Source organism: Paralichthys olivaceus, chromosome 17 (genome assembly GCF_024713975.1).
Source record: "Paralichthys olivaceus isolate ysfri-2021 chromosome 17, ASM2471397v2, whole genome shotgun sequence".
Classification (NCBI taxonomy): domain Eukaryota; kingdom Metazoa; phylum Chordata; class Actinopteri; order Pleuronectiformes; family Paralichthyidae; genus Paralichthys; species Paralichthys olivaceus.
Genome location: NC_091109.1, coordinates 3687485 through 3710289, shown reverse-complemented (window position 1 = coordinate 3710289; position 22805 = coordinate 3687485). Strand labels below are relative to the sequence as shown.

At 42.8% G+C, this 22805-nt stretch overlaps 1 protein-coding gene across 1 annotated transcript; it reads left to right on the top strand.

Annotated features, from left to right (window-relative positions):
• Positions 1–1308: 1308 nt before the first annotated feature.
• dlec1 (DLEC1 cilia and flagella associated protein) lies at positions 1309–20834 on the top strand. Its single transcript, XM_069512920.1, has 38 exons — positions 1309–1599; positions 1684–1824; positions 1915–2065; positions 2172–2285; positions 2376–2560; positions 2898–3121; positions 3736–3820; positions 3933–4020; positions 4761–4934; positions 5039–5175; positions 5253–5345; positions 5603–5693; positions 5788–5950; positions 6208–6400; positions 6521–6597; positions 6831–6993; positions 7083–7179; positions 7295–7425; positions 7550–7717; positions 7969–8099; positions 14943–15093; positions 15382–15498; positions 15665–15786; positions 15901–16086; positions 16172–16239; positions 16330–16481; positions 16562–16677; positions 16770–16840; positions 17391–17611; positions 17748–17879; positions 17973–18095; positions 18189–18283; positions 18447–18534; positions 18654–18851; positions 18945–19106; positions 19593–19743; positions 20197–20314; positions 20402–20834. Exons 1-38 carry the CDS (start codon positions 1507–1509, stop codon positions 20514–20516), a joined length of 5085 nt encoding a protein of 1694 aa, XP_069369021.1. The 5' UTR covers positions 1309–1506; the 3' UTR covers positions 20517–20834.
• Positions 20835–22805: the final 1971 nt, after the last annotated feature.

The following is a 22805-nucleotide window of genomic DNA, read 5'->3' as shown; positions in this document are numbered from 1 at the left end:
TGCCAGCCTCTTCTGAACTTTAGTGCTGGGGTAAAAACTGCTTTCTTCTGACGAGACCAGGGGGAGCCACAAAGCTCAGCTCAACAATCGCCTCTTTGAGAATCCCACTGGAGCACCACATGAGCCGATCACCACAGTCAGGGATTTTGTTTTTGGGTTAATTTGGAATCTTGACCTCCAAAATCAAAACTTTTGACAAAGATGTTTCCTATTGTTCTGAGGCCTCAGGCAAATGCTTTGGTTGCGTCCTACGATGCTTTGAAAAGGATTTGCATGGCAGAATATGTTGAAACCAGCTCTGCCAACATGAGCCTTGGTATCTGTTTTTACGTCTGCACTATGTCAGCTATTCTAGATGAGTTAATGGAAGGTTGCAAAGGTAATAGTGACAATGCCACACCTCATGTGACGGCACAGAATGTGGGTGTGATTGTTTAATAAACGTGTTGCATCTGTTCTCCTGGTTTTCTGGCTCATGCATCACGTGTCAGCTGAATGTCAAAGCTGAATGTGATCTAGAATTCTAGAGATCTAGATCAATTACTGCACCTTCAATAAAGAATTTAACAGATAACTTAATGATCGTTTATCAAACTGATAGAACTAAGAAAAAAGCTTACAGGTATTTTACTAATTTGCATACTTCTTATTATGGGTTTAATCAAGAGACAACATTCTCTCCTCTAATTTAAATGAAAAACACGTGTAATGACTGAATACATTATCAACTTGTGAACTATCTAGTTTTGTTTATGGTCTGTACAGTGGTCTTTAAGTAGTATAGAAAGTGTATTGTGTTAACATATATACAGTATATACATATAAATGTCACACTCAAAGGAATGATTAACAGATTAAATTTGAATAATAAAATGTTTCATTACTTACAAACACGATGATTGGAAATCTGCTCCAAAGAAATAATCATGGTTTAAATACCATATCAAAGGCATGTTATATTTATGGAATAAACTAAATTGCCTGCATTATTTTCCTCAAGATTACTCAACAACTATTGTGTATGTCATTCCTGAAGATTTATATATATATATATATATATATGTGTGTGTGTGTATAGTTTCAGTCAATTTTACTATATTTATTGCAAATAAAAGATCAGAATATTCTCTCAAATAAAATATGCCATCATAATAAAATAAATAAATGAAATAAAAAGTATACCTGTAGCTTTTACTTTTAACTATTTTAATGTTTGTCTGTTTTAATAGATTAATAAAAAACTATATCTGGGGGGGGGGGGGGGGGCTTGCTCCGTATTGCCTGTCGCTATGACAACCACCTGTACACAAAGATGGCTGACAGGCAACAGGCAGCAGGACGTCAGTCAGCTGAAGTTGTAGCTACACTTTGCTTTGATAATTCAATGTGTGTTGTTAATAACTGTTGTATTTTGGATTTTAACTTTGCGAGCTCATAGCTTCGCTTCCTGCGCCGCCACCCTGCGGACGCTGAATCGTTAAGCTAGTCACATTAGCTTTAGCCTCCATGGCAGCTCCTCCGGAAGAACCGGAGACGAGGCGACACGCCACAGTTGACCCGTGTATGAGCAGCCACACACCCGCCTCAGGACAGTCCCAGGTACGGTGACCGGTGGTCTTTTTCCACTCTTAACTTCAAGCTAACATTCTGCTAACATGAAGCTACTTCACTGTTGGATTTCAGGATATTTCCCACGTATTAGCAAACATTTTCAAAGACCTTCACACTGAAGACATCACCTCGAGAGACACTTTGAACAACCTCATCAAGACAAAGAGTGGACGGAGCAGCTCCCATCGCAAATATGTGGAGCAGCTGCTGCAGGTGACCTCACGCTGTCATTAATACAATCATATTCTGAGTCAATGGATAAATGATGATAACAGTTGTTATGTGTTTATTTTAATCACACAGGCTCATTCTGAATACAGCCGCTGTATACAAGAGGCGGACATGTTGGAGAGTCACATAATTCACGCCAGGGCTCAAGCTGCAGCCCAAGAAAGGCAAGCCTACGAGAGAATGAATCCAGGGGGCGTTTGTGGGCATGAGGGCATCTTTACAGGTCGGATGTTAAGGTTTTTATCAATTGATGTATTCTATTTCTGCACAGTTGTCTTCTTTATTATTGTATACAAAGATAAATATACTCTGACAATTCTTTCTTTCAGTCAAATCAGCCTTTTCCTGGTGTGTAGACAGTGATCTCCTCGAAAAGCACAACCTGATTTCCCCCCGGGACTACTTACCCACACAAGAAACACGGGTCAGACCACCGCCACCAGGTACCCGACCCTCTCTTCTGGACCCATCTTAGAGTATTAATGACTCGTGTGTTCTCAACTCAGTGTTTCTCTCATCTTGTTTCTTGTCAGTAATATCGAATCCTGCTAAGCCCACCATCGCCTACACTATGCACGTGTCCAAGGAGCCACAGGATGATGGTTATATACTCATTCCCAGTCCAGAAAAGACTGCGTTAGAAATGAATGAGTTAGACCACAGCCTGATGTCTGAGTCCAGCTCAGACACACCAAAGAGGAAGAATACTCCCAGGGAGGTGAGGAGTCAGGAGCCTACATCCTTTCAGTCAGAGCTGAAAAGAGTAATACTTTAATACTTCAGGCGCTAATAATTTATGAATATATCCTGTGATTAGATTATTTTTTAGAGGAGATAAACAAAAAAGCAAAAGAACTAAACAATCGGCGGAAACAACGTGGGCATTAGAGGATGTAAAAATTACATTATCCTTAGAAGTTGCACAGAGTTGAGAATTCACACAACAGAAAACTCTGATCTGGCAAGCCCAGGTTCCTCTGGGAAAGAGGGACTTACTTTGTAATTACGTTACAAAGCATCATTCAATTATGTTCATAACATTCTGTGTGTTTCAGAAGCCAAGTCAGGCCAAACCCAGGCCAAAGTGGAAGGGAGAGCCGAGCGCGAAAGACAAGGTGGAGGCGAGGGAACAACTCGAGAGGCTCAAAGATCGACACAGCTTCCTTCGAAATCCTCACTTCCTTCCCCCGAACGCACAGAATGGCGGCATGTCCCTCATCCAGCCCAGGAGCAGAGTGGTGAAGAGGGAACGTGGGAGGAAAGAGATGAGGGAACAAAGGTACCCGGAATGTGCTGATGATGATATAAGTTTACAGTAAATGCTCATTGTTTTGTTACAAGGCAAGAACTATAAAAAGGCAGGGTATTTAAATAGTGGGTCACATTTATAATCCTGTATGGGTTATAGTTGATGAAATACGATGAGCGTAGGTCAGACGATTACAATACAAGTCCCCTTTGCCTGTGCAAACATCTGTCCATCTATTTTGCTTGTGCACACAAACGCTGTTGTTCACAACAGGGACAGCTGGGGGACTACTTGTCCTTTGTTTTGTGAGCATGTGGTAACTCTGAGACTTTAATATGAATATCGAACTGTCCTACTTTGCAAAATATATGATTGAGATTAAGTTAACTTTTTTACTGTAGGTGTTAAATATCAGGTTGGTGTTTGTTTATATGTTCATGGCTCTGTTTTCATTGATACCTCAAATGCACACAGTGTGCATGAGTGTGAGTATTATGGGTCGGCGGGGAGACTCTGCAGGCAGATGCAGGCTTTCATAATGTTTCAGTCCTTTTATTCCAGCATTCTTTCCAACACAAGGCTGGTGAATTTGGAAAATGTAGAAATAGTTGCTCTGCTGTGTTTATGCTCTTCCTGTCTTCAAGCTCAACTGATAATCCTGCACCAGTCTTCGTGGCAAATCCTTCTGTGGTGCTTTTTACTGACTACAGTGTGGGACATGTCTATGAGGTATCTGTCTCAGTGACCGTACACAACACAGGTTCAGTTTCAGAACACCCAAGACTGCTGACAAGTATCTTTTACTGTGAGATGATTCACTCTCTCTCCTGTTCTGCCTCAGACAACACTGGAACTGAAAAACTTGACTTCTGCAAGCCGTCATATCCGAGTCGTCCCACCCACCACTCCTTACTTCTCTATTGGCCTTGGTAAGTGCTTCCTTTTTGCTCTGAATGGATAACACAGCCTCCTTGTTGTGAGGAAGTCATCAAATATATCAAGAGTCAGTGATAGTATCAAAAAAGGAATGCCAGAGTTTTGACCTTAGGCTGTAGATAAAGATGGACAACGTTTTTCTTTCTACCAGTTCTGAAAAAAAAGCAAAGTATCCTCGATACGGGCGTCACCATTTTGGGCTTTTGGTGTAATTTGGAGTCTGTGCAGTAGTGATTGTGGGATTGGAGTCATGGTATCAAGGTCTAGCTGATACACATGCTTGACCAATCGTGAGTCAGTCTCTGCTGACATTTAGGACTTTCCCCCCCAATTTTATAGCATCTAATTGCTAATAAAAAAACACACTTACCAATAAAATGAACACACATACAGATCAGTGTGATAAGAACTACCTACAATGACAGAAACCGTCTTTGAGAAAATGTCCATCTCCCATCTCCTAACATGGAGGAGACCTATACTTCAGCAGCCACCAAGATTATTTGAACAAGAATATTTTGGGAGCTGTTATGTTTCCATTTTTATAAAAAGTTTTGACAACTAAAGTCAGACATGCAGCTAATCCTTTTTGACTTTACTGTTGCTGGTGTAATTCCATACATATGAACACTAGCACCACCTGCTGTAACAAACACCAATGATCGGTAAATTACGAACAAGTGAATGTAGAGTTCACTGTAAGGAAAGACAGATATTCATGTATGTTTGACAGGGAGATTCCCTGGTGAGGGGGGTGTCGTTGCCCCCGGGATGAGCTGTAAGTACACGGTGCGGTTCGCTCCAGACTCCCTGGCAGAATATGAGGACTTCATAGTGGTGGAGAGCCAGGCGGAGCACCTGCTGGTGGTGTCCATCGCTGCCGCACGACCCCCTCCAATACTCACCTGTAAGTCTCATTACTATCTGCCAACCTAACCTGTTGTTTTCGCTGATCAGTATACCTTCTTCTGCCATTCATTGTTGATCCATTTCCCCCTAATTATCATGCAGTGCCAAGAATTCTGGACTGTGGCTACTGTCTGATTGGTGGAGTGAAATTTGTTGAGTTTCTGTGCCATAACGTTGGTCTCAGCGCTGGAACGTTCTGCATAATCCCGAAGAACCAATGGCCGGTCTCAAACCTCAGGGTAAAAGTCTGACTCAGAAGCTTTTATTGTGAATAGAAGAAGTGTGTTTAACAGGTTCTCTTATTTCCTTCATGTAGCATGTGACCAGAACATACTTTTCTGAGCAGCCACCCTTTGCAATCAGCCCGTCTCTTTTTGTGCTGCAGCCTGGAGAGGCCACAGTGGTGGAGGTACGAGGAGGAACTTTAATGTATCTGCAATGCTTCACAAACATGGCTCATTTTACTGGAATCAAATTTCATTTAGTAGCACCTATATCCATTAAGTTTTTTACGCACTTGAAATACAGTGGGACTCGTTGGAAGCCATATGAATACACTTCCCACTTTTGAGTCACAAGTTTCACTTCTGTGCAGCTCTGTGTGTGTGTTTCAGATGTATGCAGCATCATATATGTGTGTGTGTGTGTGTGTGTGTGTGTTTGCAGGTGGTTTTCTTCCCTACCACTGCTGACAAGAGCTGTCAGGTTTTCACTGTCATCTGTGACAACTGCCAGGTGAAAGACATCTCCATCGAAGGTGAATCTCTTCAGAGTTTCTAAGAGCTGTACCGATGATTAAAAACTCGTCCATCGTAAGGCTAAGCAGGATATAAATTATGTTTGTTTTCAAGGTGAAGGTCAGTTGATTGCTCTCGAGCTCGTGTCCGTGCCTCGGGAGAAGGAGCGTCCTGTAATCGGGGAAGTGCACGACCTCACTGCAGAGCACATTGTCCGTTTCAGCTCATGCAACCCTCACTCTATGCAACAGAAAAAAATCATCATTAGGAACAATGTGTAAGCTTCACACCATCATATATCATGGAATAGCTAAAAGACTACTGTATTTTTTTTAAATTGTTCCATTCTTATGCCTCTCCTCAACAAATGAACACGTCAAACGTGCCCTTTTAGGCCACAGGATTACATGTAGCATTCATATAGTTGAAGTGTCCTTGAATAAGAAGCTAAATACTAAGTAAATGTCACTGGCCCTGTGTAAAAAGGGAGTTTCTCATATCTCTCCCTCTGTCTCTCTCTCTCTTGGGATGAAGCCACTTGGAGCTGCCTTTCCATTGGCAGGTCATGAAGCCCAACCTCCGCCCTCTGCTTCCAGGGGAAACCACTCTGCCTTCCCATATCCAGTTCCACCTGGCCACAGATGATGCTTTCAATGTTAGCCCCCTAACAGGCGTTCTGGCCCCCTGCCAGGACCAAGAGTTCCTGTTTACCTTCTGTCCCAAAGAGGTAGAAAAGACACTGTTACAGAAACAATCAGGGCTTTTATGTCACAAGTTATGCTGAACAAATGGATTTCTTACATTATGTTTTGCATATATGTTTTAAAAGTCTTTGTTTTTTCTTAAGTTGAAGGACTACCACAGTGTCTGTCACTTAGTCTTGAGAGATGTCCCACAGCTGCCACCACAGCCCAGTGAAAATAGGTAAAGTTCTTTATATTTGCGGTGGTACAGGTCTGTGTACTGTGAATTTCAATATGCAACAACAAAAATGGTCCAAAAATTAATACCTGAGAGATCAGTGAAAATGTGACATATCTTGCAATGTTAAAGAAAGTGAAAAAAAATCCTGGATCTGCTCCTTTGTCTGCATCAGTGTCACAATTCAATGGAATCTGAATCTGTGTGTGTGTGTGTGTGTGTGTGTGTGTTGGAAGTACCCTCAAGCCTGTGCGCACTGGCTCCAAGGTGAACGATGTCATCGTCATGGATATAGAGGTCAAGGGGTCAACAGAGCCATACCAGGTCCTGCTGGAGCCCTATGCTGTCGTGATCCCCGGAGAGATTTTTATTTGCACCACCACCCACAGGCAGTTCAAGGTTGTTCAAGTCATGGTCATATGTTTGTTTTCTTTATCTATTCTCTGTTAATACTGTTATAAACATCTTTTCAATGTTGTGTGTTTCAGCTGTGGAACCACAGCAAGACCTTCATCTGTTTTCAATGGGAGAGGATGAACAGTAGCAGCCACATAATAGAAGTAGAGCCCTCTACTGGCCGAATAGGTGCGTCACTCAATACAATGTAATATGAGAGTTAAATATTCCCCTGCACATTGTGATTTGTAAACAGCATTTCATATTGTTTGATTTATTGTTTTATTGACGGATTTGTGTCCAGATCAGAATGAGTGCTTTGATTTCAATTTAATTGTGACTGGAGGGAAACCGGAGAGGGTCGTGACCAGTCTGGTTTGCCACATAGAGCACCGACATGAGCCCATCACACTGGCTGTGGAAGTCTCCTTCAAGGTAAGAGTAAACCTGAACACCCTCATGAAATTAGTGATTCTCGTCATGACTTAAATCTTCAGGTTTCACAATTAGAGTTTGTTTGTCTGTGACCTCTGTATGCTCATCATTTGATTTTGGATAGGGTCCCACAGTGACCGTCGGTGTGCCCAGTGTGGACTTTGGGCTCATGAAGCTCGGGGAGCAGACGCAGACCGCCCTCCTCCTCACCAACACCACCCAGCTTGAGGCCTCCTGGACCATCGAGGAGAGTCAACATGACCAGCGAGAAACACAAGTACAATCAGCACAGGTACAACTTCAAAGTGTCCTCGGGCAAGATACTGAACTCCAAATTAGCCCTGACGTGTGTGCCGACAGTGTATGAATGGTGTGTGATAGAACAAGGATGAATGTGTGTGTGAATGTGACATGCTGTAAAGCGCTATATAAATACAGTACATTTACTATAATATGACAACATACCTCACTATAACTGTTATAACATGAGGTGGAGGTTTTTCATTTGAACATTTGAACATGCTAATCTATGTTGGCTGTTAGATGTTAGTGGAGCCATGCAGAGGTGTGCTGCCCCCCCTGGCCTCTTGCAGTGTGGACGTGTTCTTCAGGCCACGTTTCTGTCAGCAGTTTGAAACAGAGTTGGAGCTGGATGTGGAAAATGGAACCGGATGGTGAGGATGCACAATGAATATTTACAGATCTCTCCCTTAAGATTTATCATAAGGAGCATGTAGATTTGTCTATACCTGACCAATGTATTTCAAAGCAGCTTGAGGACTTTGTGCTGAGGGATGCAGCCTTTGTCAACAACACTGCAGAGCATTAATGACGTTATTACTCAGTGGCAGTGATTTGTTGTTAACAAGTAACACGGACTTCCGGTGGAGAGGGGGATGGAGTAGACGCACGCTTCGCGCTCTCCCGCACTGACTTGTAAAAACTTAACTTTTCATAACCCAAACCCGACCCGAATCCCTAGTAAAGAGGGAATAATATCCCCCACGCGTCATGGCCTCCAAAACCAGGCAGGCTAAAGAGAGAGAAACCGCGAAGGACGACACGTCCGCCATGGCTAACCAGATTAGCATGCCTGCTCTGACTAGATTGCTGGAGGAGCACCGCCAGTCCATATCGTCGGCGCTGACCGCTGAGCTCAGGTCGGCGTTTGCCTCTCTTGAGGCTAAACTTGACACGGTGCAGGCCACAGTGACTGACCTTGGTGAAAGAATTGAGAGTCTGGAGTCCAACGCCAATTTAACTGAGGAACGCATCCAAGCTCTTGAAGCATCATGCTCCACCCTATCAGAGGCTTGTGCTAAACTCAAAAACAAAAACATCGATCTGGAGGGACGAAGCCGACGCAACAACATCAGGATTGTCGGCCTGCCTGAGTCCATAGAAGGTCCCCGGCCTACGTCATTCTTCTCGGACGTCCTGATGGAGATACTCGGAGACCAAGTGCTACAAACCCCACCTGAGCTGGACCGGGCCCACCGTTCCCTAGCTGCTAAGCCGCGACAGGGAGACCGGCCCAGACCCGTGATTGTGTGCGTTCACCGGCACCAGACCAAGGAGCTAATAGTCCGGGAAGCCCGCAAACGGAGGAACGACCTGAAGTACCGCGACTCACCGGTCCGCATCTACGAGGATTACTGCCCCGACGTTTTAGAGCAGCGGGCGGTCTACCGCGAAGTCATGGCCAACCTGTACAACCTGGGCCTCCGGCCGGCTCTGCTTTATCCTGCAAAGCTTCAAATCACCAAGAAAGATGGCACCAAGAAACGTTTCTCCTCGGCTGAGGAGGCCGTTGCCTTCGCGGGGACCCAGCTCCCCTCCTGAGGCTGCATCACCGGCTCGGCTCCATCATCGTTGAACGGGCTGGTTACTAGCGGCTAATGCTAACAACATTACCGACATGGGCCGTGGGATAACTCGCCCAGCCGGTAAGAGTGTCTCGACACGATAACATTTAACACACCTCGGCTGGTTTTGACTAGCCATGCTAAAACCGTTAGTCACTGGCTACACTTTTCATTTTTCAGTAGGAGCAATATCAGTTAAACACTCGATACGAAGCTGTCTGTTATATCACAGTGTGAGTCCGGATAAATGTGTGATTTTTTTTTTTTTTTTTCTTCCTCTTTGGTTATATGAAGATGCAGCCTCTCTAGTCTTGTCTTCTCCTCCCGGGTCACATTGCCCCCTACTGTTCTGTAGAGGCGAAACAACATGAAAACTCGCACGGCTTTTTTCCATAATACTGTGTGGTTGTTGTTGTTGTTGTTGTTTTTTTGTTTTGTTTTCTCTCTCTTTCTCTCGTCTCTGAACGACCGTTTTTCTTAAAATGCTCATGTTCACGTGTGAGTAGATTGGTTTTATGCCGATTACATGGGAGGCACTTAAACTTTTTTCAGTTAATGTTTAACTCTCTGTATTATACGGGTTACGTTTAACCCAGCGGGAGTGGAGAAGTTATGTGGGTAAGTGAGTATAAAGAAATTGGAAGCTTTATAGGGGTTTTGAATGGTTGGTTGTTTTTTGTTGTTGTATTTTTTTTGTTTTGTTTTTTTTTTTTGTCCCCCCCCCCCCCCCCCCCCCCCCCCCCCCCCAGGGCATCACCACCGTACATCTTCGCTTGACAAAGGGTGAGTAGTGGATAATACAACTACACAACCACATCATGGCTGCAGGCTGGTATCATGGAACGTTAGGGGAGTCAATGGAACTATTAAGAGGGGCAGAGTGATCTCTCACCTGAAACAGCTCAGAGGGGATATTTATTTCCTTCAAGAAACTCACCTTAAGACCTCTGAGATTTCACGCATTAAAAGACCTTGGATGAGTCACGTGTTTCATTCCAAATTTTCTGCGAGGGCGAGAGGTGCGGCCATCATTATAAGTAAAAATATAACATTTGAGCCATCAAAATCAGTTGAAGATCCCAATGGCCGTTTTGTGGCTGTTTCAGGCAAGCTGTTTGACACTCCAGTTATTTTAGTGAGCGTCTATGCCCCTGTGTGGGATGACGACAAATTCATAACCCATCTTTTTACTTCTCTCCCGGACATGGACAGTCATTACCCTATTATAGGTGGCGATTTTAACCTTATTCAAGATCCTGTTCTAGATAAGTCCTCTGCCAGGCCCCTTACTTTGTCCAGTTCAGCCACCACATTGAAATCTTTTATGAGCCAGCTTGGTCTTTGTGATCCTTGGAGATCTCTTAATCCAACCACTAAGGCCTTTTCATTCTTCTCCCATGTCCATCGCACATATTCTAGAATTGATTTTTTTCTTGCCGATAGCAGGCTACTGCAGTGGGTCAGATCTGGCGAGTATCACAGCATAGTGATCTCAGATCATGCTCCTACGTCCGCTGTCATAAACTTCCCAAACCACAGACCTCCACATACTCAGTGGAAACTTTCTCACTTTTTATTGAATAACTCACTTTTTAAAACATTTTTTCAGGAGGAAATAGCTAATTATTTTGAGGCGAACGACACCCCAGATGTCACAAGAAGTACTCTTTGGGAGGCGTGTAAAGCTTATCTGAGGGGACAGGCGATCTCGTTTGCCTCTCGTCTGAAAAAAGCGGACGTGGAAAGGGTGGTCTGGCTCTCGGAGCAACTAGTTAGTATCGACACACAATATGCCGCCGCCCCCACTCCCTCTCTTTATGACCAACGTCTTAAACTCCAGGCTGAATTTGACCTCCTGTCAACATCCAAAGTTGAAACAAAATTGTTAAAAACAAAGCAACGCTATTTCGAAATGGGAGATAAAGCGGGCAAACTCCTCGCCCATCAAGCTAGAACCGCAGCTCTTTCGAGACTGATCCCTAGGATAAAATTGCCGTCGGGGTCGGTGGCCACCGACCCCAAATTGATAAATGATGCGTTTCTGAATTTCTATTCTGACCTGTATACCTCAGAGTACTCGCCTGAAATCTGGAGGAACAACAATCCCCTGGAGGAGCTCTCTTATCCCAAAGTGGATGGCAGTTTGGCTGATAGACTAGGCGCTCCGATTGCAACGGCGGAAGTGCGGGAGGCAATTGGGCAGCTACAGAGCGGCAAATCCCCTGGCCCAGATGGGTTTGTAGTAGAATTCTACAAAGCATATTCGATCCTAATAACACCACATTTGGCTAATGTCTACAACGAATCCTTTAATAGTGGGAGATTGCCTCCAACCCTATCAGAAGCCAACATCTCTCTTTTATTAAAAAAAGACAAGGACCCCCTTGAATGTAGTAACTATAGGCCCATCTCACTTTTAAATGTAGACCAAAAGATTCTCGCCAAGGTTCTAGCTACTCGTCTGCAAAAAGCCCTACCTACTCTAATTTCTACAGACCAGACTGGGTTCATGGCCGGAAGGAACTCTTCGTCCAACACCAGGAGACTTCTCAACCTTATCGGCTCCCCCAATCCTATCACACCCGAAGTGGTAATTTCCTTAGACGCTGAGAAAGCGTTTGATAGGGTTGAGTGGAAGTACCTGTACTGCGTCCTGGCTAAATTTGGTTTCGGCTCCGACTTTATTGCATGGATTAGACTGCTTTACGACTCTCCAACTGCCCATATCCTTACAAACGGTTTGAGGTCGCCCCCCTTTGCCCTCTGTCGGGGAACCAGACAGGGATGCCCCCTCTCCCCCCTCCTGTTCGCTCTAGCTATCGAGCCATTGGCTATCTGGCTTCGGGGGGAGGGGCGAGCTGAGGGCATTACCAGATATGATGCCACCCACAAGCTGTCCCTTTATGCCGACGATCTGTTATTATATGTGTCTAACCCAGCCTCATCCATCCCTGTTATCTCAGACATTTTAACCCAATTTGGCAGATACTCTGGTTACAAGTTAAATTTTAATAAAAGTGAACTTCTTCCTATAAACGAGCTATCTAAGAAGATGCCGCCATCCTCCTTCCCATTTAGAGTTGTTTCAGAGGGGTTTCGATATCTTGGCATATTTGTGACTGCATCTTTCAGGGACCTTTTTAATAAAAATTTCCGCCCTCTCATTGACAAGTGTAAGCTTGATCTGACTCGCTGGTCCTCCCTCCCTCTCTCCCTAACTGGCAGAGTTAACCTGGTTAAGATGGTGATTCTCCCCAAATTTCTTTATTTGTTCCAACACATTCCGATTTTTATTAGACGATCCTTCTTTCAGCAACTGGACCGGACGATATCGTCGTTTCTGTGGTTGAATAAGCCGCCCCGCATTAGAAAAGCTGTTCTACAGCTCCCCAAAAAGCAGGGCGGTCTCGCACTACCCAATCCTATCCAATACTATTGGGCATGTAATATTAACAAAATCGGTCATTGGCTGGACAGAGGAGCCGACGCAGGCCCATCATGGGTTCTGACAGAACTACGGTCCTCAAAATTTTCCTTACCGTCCCTCCTTACCGCGCGGCTCCCCCTCAAGATCCACAACGTCTCACAGAACCCTGTTGTTACTAACTCGCTGAAAATCTGGAATCAATTTCGTAAACATTATGGCTTGAATGAACCCTCAACTTTGGCCCCGGTTGTTAAAAACCATCTATTCCCTCCCTCCTCAACTGACCCCACCTTTACTATCTGGCGAGACAAAGGTTTATTATATGTCAAAGACCTCTACAAGGAAAATAAATTTACTGATTTTACAGAGCTCGCAGCCAGGTTTGAATTACCTAACTCTCACTTTTTTCGTTACCTTCAAGTCAGGCACTTTGTCCAAACTGCTTATCCACACTTCCCTAACCACCCGCCCGGGTCTCTGAGTGACTCCTTGCTCGCCCTCGATCCTTCTCAAAAGCGCTCCATCTCTGTGATTTACAATTCCATTGACTCCCTCAACCCTGACCAAACAACTCGCCTGAAGCAGACCTGGGAGCAGGAGATGGGAGTTCCAGTTTCAGACGACCAATGGGTCCAAATCCTTGAGCTGGTTCACACGTCCTCTATATGTGCCAGGCACAGCTTATTACAATGTAAGGTTCTTTTCAGAGTGCACTACACAAACGTCCGATTGGCGAAGATTTACCCGGGCACCAATGACAGTTGTAATAGATGTAAGCAGTCGCCTGCTAATCACACACATATGTTTTGGTCCTGTTCGAACCTCACCAGCTTTTGGTACCAAATTTTTGATACTCTTGCAATTGTACTTGAAGTAGACCTTAACCCCGAGCCTTACACGGCCCTGTTTGGCCTGCCCCCACCTATGACACTTTGTCTCCCTGCATCGAAACGCCGGGTACTGGCCTTCACTACTCTATTGGCCAGACGCCTTATTTTGCTTAAATGGAAACAAGTTACTCCACCTTCACACAATAGCTGGCTTAGGGAGGTCCTCACACATATCAAACTCGAGAAGATTCGATTCTCGCTGGCGGGTTCTGATACTGCTTTTAACAAAACCTGGCAGCCTTTCCTAGAGTACTTAAACAGATCCACTATTCACCCAGAAAGCGACTAGATGCCCCCCCCCCCCCCCACCCCCCCCCCTTTCCTATTTTTTATTTTTTTATTTTTTTTTTTTTATTTTTTTTTTATTATTATATATTTTTTTTTTTCTTTTTTGGTAATATAAAGTATGTATGGTCTAATTATGCAATTAGTTAACTTTTCCTTTGTTTTGTTTTTGGTCAGTGGGTGGGAAGGGTTAAGGGTCAAATGTGGTTCATAGAAGCCATTTTGGCTCAGCTCAATCACATTGTTGTTATCACCATACATCGTGTAGGGCATCCTACCACTATTGTCTACTGCTAAGAATTTCTGCATATATATACTGCATATACTGTATGTGTGATTTATTGCTGTAAATGAACGAAAAAACGAATAAAAAGATGTGGAAAAAAAAAAAAAAAAAACAACCAGAATGATACTCAACATTAGCTTCGGCCTTCGCAGTTGTAATAAAGTCATAATAGGGTGTCAAAAGAAAATGCTTATTCATGCCAATTTATAATTTCTGCTCCTCAGCATATTGATCAGATCCCTTGAGCCAGCCCTTCATTAAAGGGCTGCAAATTTGTTTTAGTAGTTATCTTATATTTATGGGAGGTTTTGAACTTGTAATGGTTTGGCTTGGCCTGAAACTCTGAGCTCTGCCCAATCAGATCCTCAGCAAAGTCCCTCCAGCATTGCCAAAAAGCCTGGAGCACTAACAGGACTGGACCTCTTCTAAAGCCAAAATAATAAATGTCATTCCCAACTGCTGAACTAATCATTTGAGACTCAGTGGATTGTATGTAATGTGAAATATTTCTTTCAGTCTGAATCTCGTCAGTTTTCAGGTCATCGCAGGATCAACGACTGTCAAGATATTTCTGTGTGTATTGTATTGTATTTGCACGCTTGTTTGCAAATGCTCTATGGTTTACTGCATGTGCATATTACTTGTATCTGTTTAAATGTGTTTCTTAAACAGGTTTACTCGCAGCTTGCAGCTAATAAAATCCATACAGTAGCAAAAAAAAAAAAAAAAAAAAAAAAACAAGTAACACCACCTGTGTGTTGCAGTCACCTGTCAGTGCGAGCAGATGTGCAGTCTCCTCAGGTGTGTCTGTTAAACTGTGAGCTGCTCCTCTCTGAACTCTACGTTGGAGTTCCTGCCAAGGCCGCTGTCACTCTTTTCAACCAGACCCTGCTGCCTTCACACTTCAGATGGATGGTATGCTGCATCACTTTTTTTTGCTTTTATCACCAGATACAATACAAAGAATAGTAATAATAACTTATTTTTATAGCACTTATCTAAACAATGACACAAAGGGCTTCACAACATCCATGCCAGAAAAACGAATGGATAAAAATAAATTCAAATTTAAACGCCAAATTAGAACATACTTTTCAAAACCTTCAAATTGGAAAAACCCAGCAGCGGGATATTTTATAGTGAAACCATAAACTTTATAATAAATATTATCTGTTGATATCAGTTTGTCATTTTCTCCACCAGGCTCAGCTGCAGGGTAAACAGGCCTCACTGTGCTCAGCCTCTTTTGACCCCTCCTCTGGTTCTCTGGGACCTAATGCCAGCGTAGAGGTCACAGTGACTTTTACCTCTCACTCAGACGTAAGTACCAGCTCTATAGCACAAGCTGTCACCACAACTGAAACTCCCATGCTTGAACTCCAAAGTGACACATTTAACAGTAGAGAGAGAAGGCTGCAGTGTTTGCTCTGCTGTCACAGACTCTTGTTCTCAGTGTTTTGATATGTGATGTTTTATCCTGCTGCAGCTGGAGCTGTCTGAGGTGGCTGCTCTCTGTGAGGTCCAGGGGATGAACTCTTATCTTGTTCTTGGCATCTCGGCTTCCAAAACCAAGAAACTCAGCGTGTCGTACTCGCTGTCAAGTGCCTGGTAGTCCCATTTTCTTAAAACCTTCCAGCCAACCATCCAACAGCTGCAGCAGCTTCATCTATTAAGTTTAGCAAGTCAAACACTCAAAATCTGATCCCTGGGCTTTGCTTTCAGCTCGAACCCAGATGATACAAGCCCCTCAACAATAGTACTCGACTTCGGAGGTGATGTTGTTTTGAAGAGAGCTGTTACAAAGCAGTTGCTGATGACCAATCAAACTGCTGCCCCTGCTGCTTTCACCATAGAGGCAGAGTATTTCAGCTGCCATGCCTCGAAGCCAAATAACCAGCAAGAGAATAGGTAAGGCAGGTAACTCTCTGACATAAATAATGCATCAAAGTGTGACTCTTCTGTCGATGTGACACAGGCTGCATCTTAATTGCAGATTTGCATATGTTAAGAAGCCGCTTCACTCCATTCAAGCAAAGAAAATGGAGGAAAAAGCACATGAGGGTAAGTTTTCACTTTTTATTATTAATATTTCTGAATATGAATTAATTAGTTATTAGGTCATGATCATTGTTTTTATTTGTCCATCGTCAGAGTTTGTGAGCAGCCTGCTGGCTCATGGAAAAGGTGCAGCCTTCTTTGTCCTGCCGAACACAGGGACGCTGGGACCGTTTGAGACCCAGGCTGTGGATGTGACAGCCTACACTGACATGTGGGGCGAATACAAAGATAATCTCATATGCAAAGTACGATGAGGTCTCAGTAGTTGTCACACATTGTGATGTGCACTGGTGAACAATGTTAAAATCTGATTTTCCTCCTGCAGGTGGGGGACCTTGAGCCCACGCTCATTCCCATACAAATGATAGTGACTGGATGTCCACTCTACTTCCAGATGACAGGCCCGCGACCAGATGACCAGAACCAAGGGCCGATCATACAGTCTGTACCATTGTCTCCTTATCGAGTATTTTTGACGATGACTTTAAATCATTTTAGCAATGTAAAATATATTTTATTTTTGGCTTCATCAGATTTGGAACACATGTATCTGGAGGTGACACAGTCTCCCGCTCTCTTCGCATCAACAATCCCACCATTTTTGGTAAGTATAATAATTAATAATATATAAAACATCCTGGGTAAGAGGGGTTAACAGCAACTATCCATCTATTATCTCCACAGCTTATCCTCTGAGGCTCTGAGGGTGACAGGGGGGCTGAAGAGAAACTGCAATAACAGTTATAATATTTAGAAAGTTCTCAAAAAGATTGATTCATCTAAAACTGATTCGACGTGTGGTTTATGAAAGAAGACTTTGTTATTTCCTGTTTTTGGAGACATAAAATAAAATAGTTTATCTTATTTGCTTTTAGCAGAGACCATTAATTGATCAATACTATCTTCATGTTCATTAACATGAGCATTATTCACCTAATAAAAAATGACTTCACTTGGGAACACATAAACATTTATACGAATTAAACAGGTTATATTTAGACAAATGATTTAAAACATGAACTCGTGTCAGATGAAGTCATTTTTCTTAGCTGGTAAACAATTTTCTTCTGTCAGTGTATAAAGCTTGTGTATTTTACTGCCTTGGCTTTTGGGCTTAATAAAGTTATCTAATCTAAATCCTTATTTTCTGTCAGACATTCGCATCGACTGGGAGACGTACAACATCGATCAGAACGACCATAAACTGGTGGACGTTGTGGTGACGTGCGGAGACGCCTTCCCAATCAAAGACGCTGATGGCAATGAGGTGTTGAGCGGAGCCGCAAGACTTTCTGATGGAAGCGTTCAAACAGGCTGGCAGAGGATTCGCTCTCCAGGCTCTGATGGAACGACCTCCTCCCTCCAAAGCCAGACTGTGTGTACTCATAAGACATCACAGATACACTTAAAAGTATTTTACGATGTGACCTCTGGGAAATTGTTATGGCTAAAACACCAATAAGAAGTCTGATTTAGTCTTTTACTGGTTCAAATTCTCTGATTGATTTCAGGACATGGAAGAGGAGATGACTGAAGACTGTGACGAAAATGAAGCCGAAAATGAAAATCTCTTCTCTGTCCACATCCGCCCTCACGTGGGCAACCTCTCAGATTATCCCTACTGCATCACGCCTCAGCAAATAGTATGTTTGTAAGATTATGGCGACATATATTTATTTTACCCCAGAAACTACTCTGAAAGAATAATGATGTGTTTTCCTCTTGTGCATTCAAAGGTGATTCCAGCAAAGAGCAGCAGCACAATCCACGTATCTTTCACTCCTTTGATTCTTTCTGGTTCTGCTCGTGAGTCAAGATGTGTGGGCTTAGCTCTGGGTTTCATGAGTCTAGACTCAAAGGTAACATACTTGAAACAAAAGCTTTTAGAAAATAAGGCAAAAGTTTGGGAGACTGATTCACCAAAACTCTTTTTTGGTGTCGTGTGTCCACAGATGGCGACCTGTGTCGTGGGTAAAGTTGAAAGAGCTCAGGGTTTGGATTTGGAGCCTCTCAGGGTGGATCTTCTAGCAGCCGTTAAACCGGCAGTGTGAGCAATTACAAGCACAATATTTATGTTCCCCAAACCCCAGATGCATCCCACTCAATTTATGCTTCCTAAATAAAAAAAGCAGCTGAGCTTGGGCAAAAAAGCAGCTCAGAGGTGGTGTGATTAAGTTGCATATCTTCCTCTTGGCTCCCTGTTGCTGCAGGCTGTTGGTGCAGATGGAGGAAGACGATGGGGTGCTGCAGTTTCATGCCTCGGCAGGTGATTTACACAGAGTGCAATCAGAGAGAGAGGTCAGTCTGATAAATCTACAACACTAATAAACTGTTCTCTGAAACACTCAAGTTCACACATGAGACATGAGTCCCAGGGGTGTTTGGTATTTCTGATTTCTGCGTTGATTGTCCTTCAGTTGATAGTGCGGGAATTTAATATCGCAAAGAGCTTCCAGCTGAAAAACAACTTAGAGATGCCGCTACACTTCAGACTGGGAACTCAGGCTCCGTTCATGGTGCTCAGACCACAGCCTCGAGTGGGGACCGGCACCTCCAGCAGCTCGCAGACTGGTGACAGTGAGTCTCTGGTGCTGCAACCACAGAAAAGCATGCAGGTGCGATGAGGGAAATGAACACAGGTGCTCATGGGTAGAATACAGATGTAGCAGCTCAGAGGAGTTCACTGATGTCTTGTCTGTGAATGTTAGGTGAAAGTGGCGTTCCACTGCTCTATGTGTCTTCTGGACCATGTGGACCAGGCAGATGAGGACGTCCCTCCTGGGGTGATGTTGATCCACGATGCCAGCGGGCAGAGGAAGCTGCGGTTCCAGCAAAACGTCCTGATTCAGTACAGCAACAACAGCCTGCAGGTGACACACTGTAGTGAAGAGTGTTAGGATGAGATGGGATTTAACTTTATTGATCACATGCTGAGGAAATTCACCTGTTACAGCAGGTGATAGTGAAAATGAGGAAGTGACGAGAGAGAAAGTGAAAATAGAAAATAGAATAAACATAGGCAATAAATAAAAAAAGATGGCTGTGTTCATATCAGGGATATTTCTACCTCATTTCTGGATAGTTAATTCATCCATCTTTATTTAAAGCCTTTCATAAGTATAATTTCACAATAATATACTTACACATATCGAATAATATAATTGTTTTATGTTATTGAAAGCAAAATATTGTGTATGTTGATTAGTTGGAGTTTGATTTAAAAAAAAGTGCTACATTACAACATGCTGATGTTAAAGATTCTCGACAGTGGGAATTAACGTATGAAGTTTAAATAAAATAATACTGTGTATTTATTTGTAGATAATTACATAATGTTTTCTCTCTGCTCTGATCAGACTGTCCCTCTCTGTGCGTTTCTGGATCTTTCTACTCTGCGTCTGTCCACCCAGAGCATCAACTTTGGGTTCTGCTCTGTGGGCCAGATGCAGACAAGGGAAATAAAACTCTACAGTTGTGGAGCTCACACATACTGGAAATCAGTTATAGGTAAGCACCGAACATTAAGCGTTTCCATTGGCTTCGTGTAGAGGCAGTCAGGGGGTCTCAAGTGTCAACCCTCCAGGACCCAGTGTATAGCCATAGCCCAAATAAGGCCTAGCTATCAATTAGATGATATTGAACAAAAGACAGAGACACCCAAATAATGGCTGCAAGATTCACTTTTTTATGAAATCTATGTGATGGGTATCAGTTCCCTAAATGGGCATGATTTTTTAAATTTAGTTATTTTTGTGTAATCTTGCTGACAAACCAACCAACAAACTCATGGACAGAGGTGAAAACATAAACTTCTTAATGGAGGTAATAATAAGAGAGTTTTAACTTTAAACATTTGCCGATGATGTAACACAAACATTCTGACCGTTTAACCTATTTGATATAACCTACATGTGATCAATGATGCAGTGAGTTCCACTGAATGTGTGTGTCTGTGTGTAGAGTCAGATGAGGACGACTCATGTGTGTTCAGAGTGACACCAGACGTCGGGCTTCTCAGGTCCAGGGAACAACATGTCAGCAGCTGCAGCCACTGTCTCCAGATCAGCTTCACTCCCAGGTAACAAACAACACACTATTACATTACAATGTTTACACAGTGATCATTCCAGAATACAAGATGTCTTCTCTTTATTGTCTGTTGTAGTGAGGACAGAGAGTTCAGAGCCACGGTGCTGATCCAGTCTCCTCTGGTGAAGACCCCCCTCACGCTGCAGCTCCAGGGAACAGGGTCATTTGATGAAGCATTCAGGTCAAACTAGATGTTCCTGTCACATAATCACCACCTGCTGTAGAACCTGTTCTTTTTATATCAATTTATTTATAGAGTAAATAAATAAAATAGTCAAGTCTCCATCGCTTGATTATACGTTGATGATGAACTTGTTAGTGTTCTATTAACGTTAGGAATATATAGGCAGAATTCAAATATATGCAGAGACTTGATATACAGTAGTCCTTATATACAGTCTGTGTACATGACAAGAGCTTGACTGAACTGCAGGGACTAAAATCTTTACGCATTACGGAAAGATTGACTTGATATTAGAAATCTTATAGAATAAACAAAACAGAAAAGATGTGTATTTATTTTATGTTAAAAAATGTTTCTTTATTCTTGAATCTTTATATCTTATCTCTCTCTCTCTCTCTCTCTATATATATATATATATATATTATAAGTTATATCAAGTATTTCATATTTGTGTTTTCTTAGAATTTTTACTTATTTATAATAAAGTTTATGGTTAAACTAAGATCTCAAACCTCAATTAAATGTCTTTGTCATATGAGTTTAATAACAGCATCTGCATATATATAAATATTTTGGCCGATATGTAGGTTTCCGAATCAGTTTTGCCAGTGGCCTCCAAAAATCCTTATCCTTATCGGTCAGACTCACATATACAGGTATGGTTATATTGAGAAAGTGCTAAATAAGAATAAATAATAAGGAAATAATCAACTCAATACATTATAGATGACTAATGACGTTTTCTTTGCATAGTCGATATATTTAAATAACCATAAAATATATTTCATTAAGTGATGTTTCAGATCTTGATTTCTAGTTGTCTTCCACTGCGATCTAGAAATCAAAGTCATTACCAGCTCCTATTTCAGTCCTGGTCCACATGGCCGCCATGTGATGTGCCCTAGAGACAGTTTTCAGAGCAGGAAGCTACAGGAGATGAAGTGTATTTAATCACTGATGCTGCATGAGGGTTTTTATCAAATGAGCCTTGTATTTTTTCCAAGAACTGAGCAGCTGTTTCTGTAACTGTTAGCAAAACCCCCTCTGCCTCTGTCATCAGCTGACTGGCAGTGGAGAGGACGACCCTGAGCGATGGCCCCTCTTCTCCCAGTGGAGAATCCCATCTTTGCCTGCAGTTCTCTGAACAGGAAATCCATCATTTACCGTTAAAACAGAATCAATCCCCCGGGATTTTCAGCTCACCTGACTACCTCATCGATTTCCAACAAGTCAATACCACAGTTCAATGTGTTGATTTTTTTTAAAAGCTCCTTTGGGCAAAGATGATACAGAGGCATGTGATGTAGAACAGGCCCTCAGGATGGACGTGCAACAAACCAGCACCTGTCACCTGACATCACAGACCTAAGAAATCCTGGCATTTGTTCACTGCAGAGATTAGATGGAAATTCTCATCTTATTTTAATCAAAATGTGTCTTTAATCATATAAAAGGCACAATGGGGACATGTTTAACTTGACTTTCACCAGAGGGGCTTTAAGGAATTAAAATGACCAAAGTTTACTTTGGAAATATACCAATATAATGACGCAACATGCTTCAAAATCTAATTAAAATTTCTGTGTACTGAAGTCTGGTGGGGTTTTGAGCTTGGCTGGTGTCTTTCCCTGTGCTCACCTGGGTTTTCTCTGGGTACGGAGTATGGAGTATGGAGAACTCTGATCGGTGCCTTTGTTGTTGATGTGAAGTTTTTATTTTCTGACATTTGGACGAATATCATCGTGAAAGAGTAGTTTGATTGGTTTGACAGCAGAGACATCCTGCTCTTCTCTGGAGAACCCAAATCTCTCTGAAACATTCACTGAGATGATGCTGCAATAACCACAAGACACACACACACACGCAAACACACACACACAGGTTGCCTGTGATGCTCGTATCCAGTTCAGCAGTACAGACATCTACAAGCTCTGCGAATCCACAGAGGGATGCAAATGTCCAATTGATATTCATTGCACTCAATACGTCTTACACAGAGCAAGGGCATGTGTGATCACAGTAAAACAGAGCAGTGTGGAGTCTTTTGCAGAGAAGCATGCTGGGACCAAGGTCAGCAGAGCTTTTGTTATGCTGACAGTCGGGTCTGATACACTGAGAAGAGGAGTCAGGATCATCTGAGACTGTTATTAATGCACAATATTTACAATTTTCCCTTCTCTGACTTATTTGACTCTGTCTGCACATACAGCAGCTGGACACAAAATGCAAAATAAATGTGTTCAAGCAGAACTCGTGACTTACAACAGCTGAGGGAGTTTCAAAAGGTGATAATACA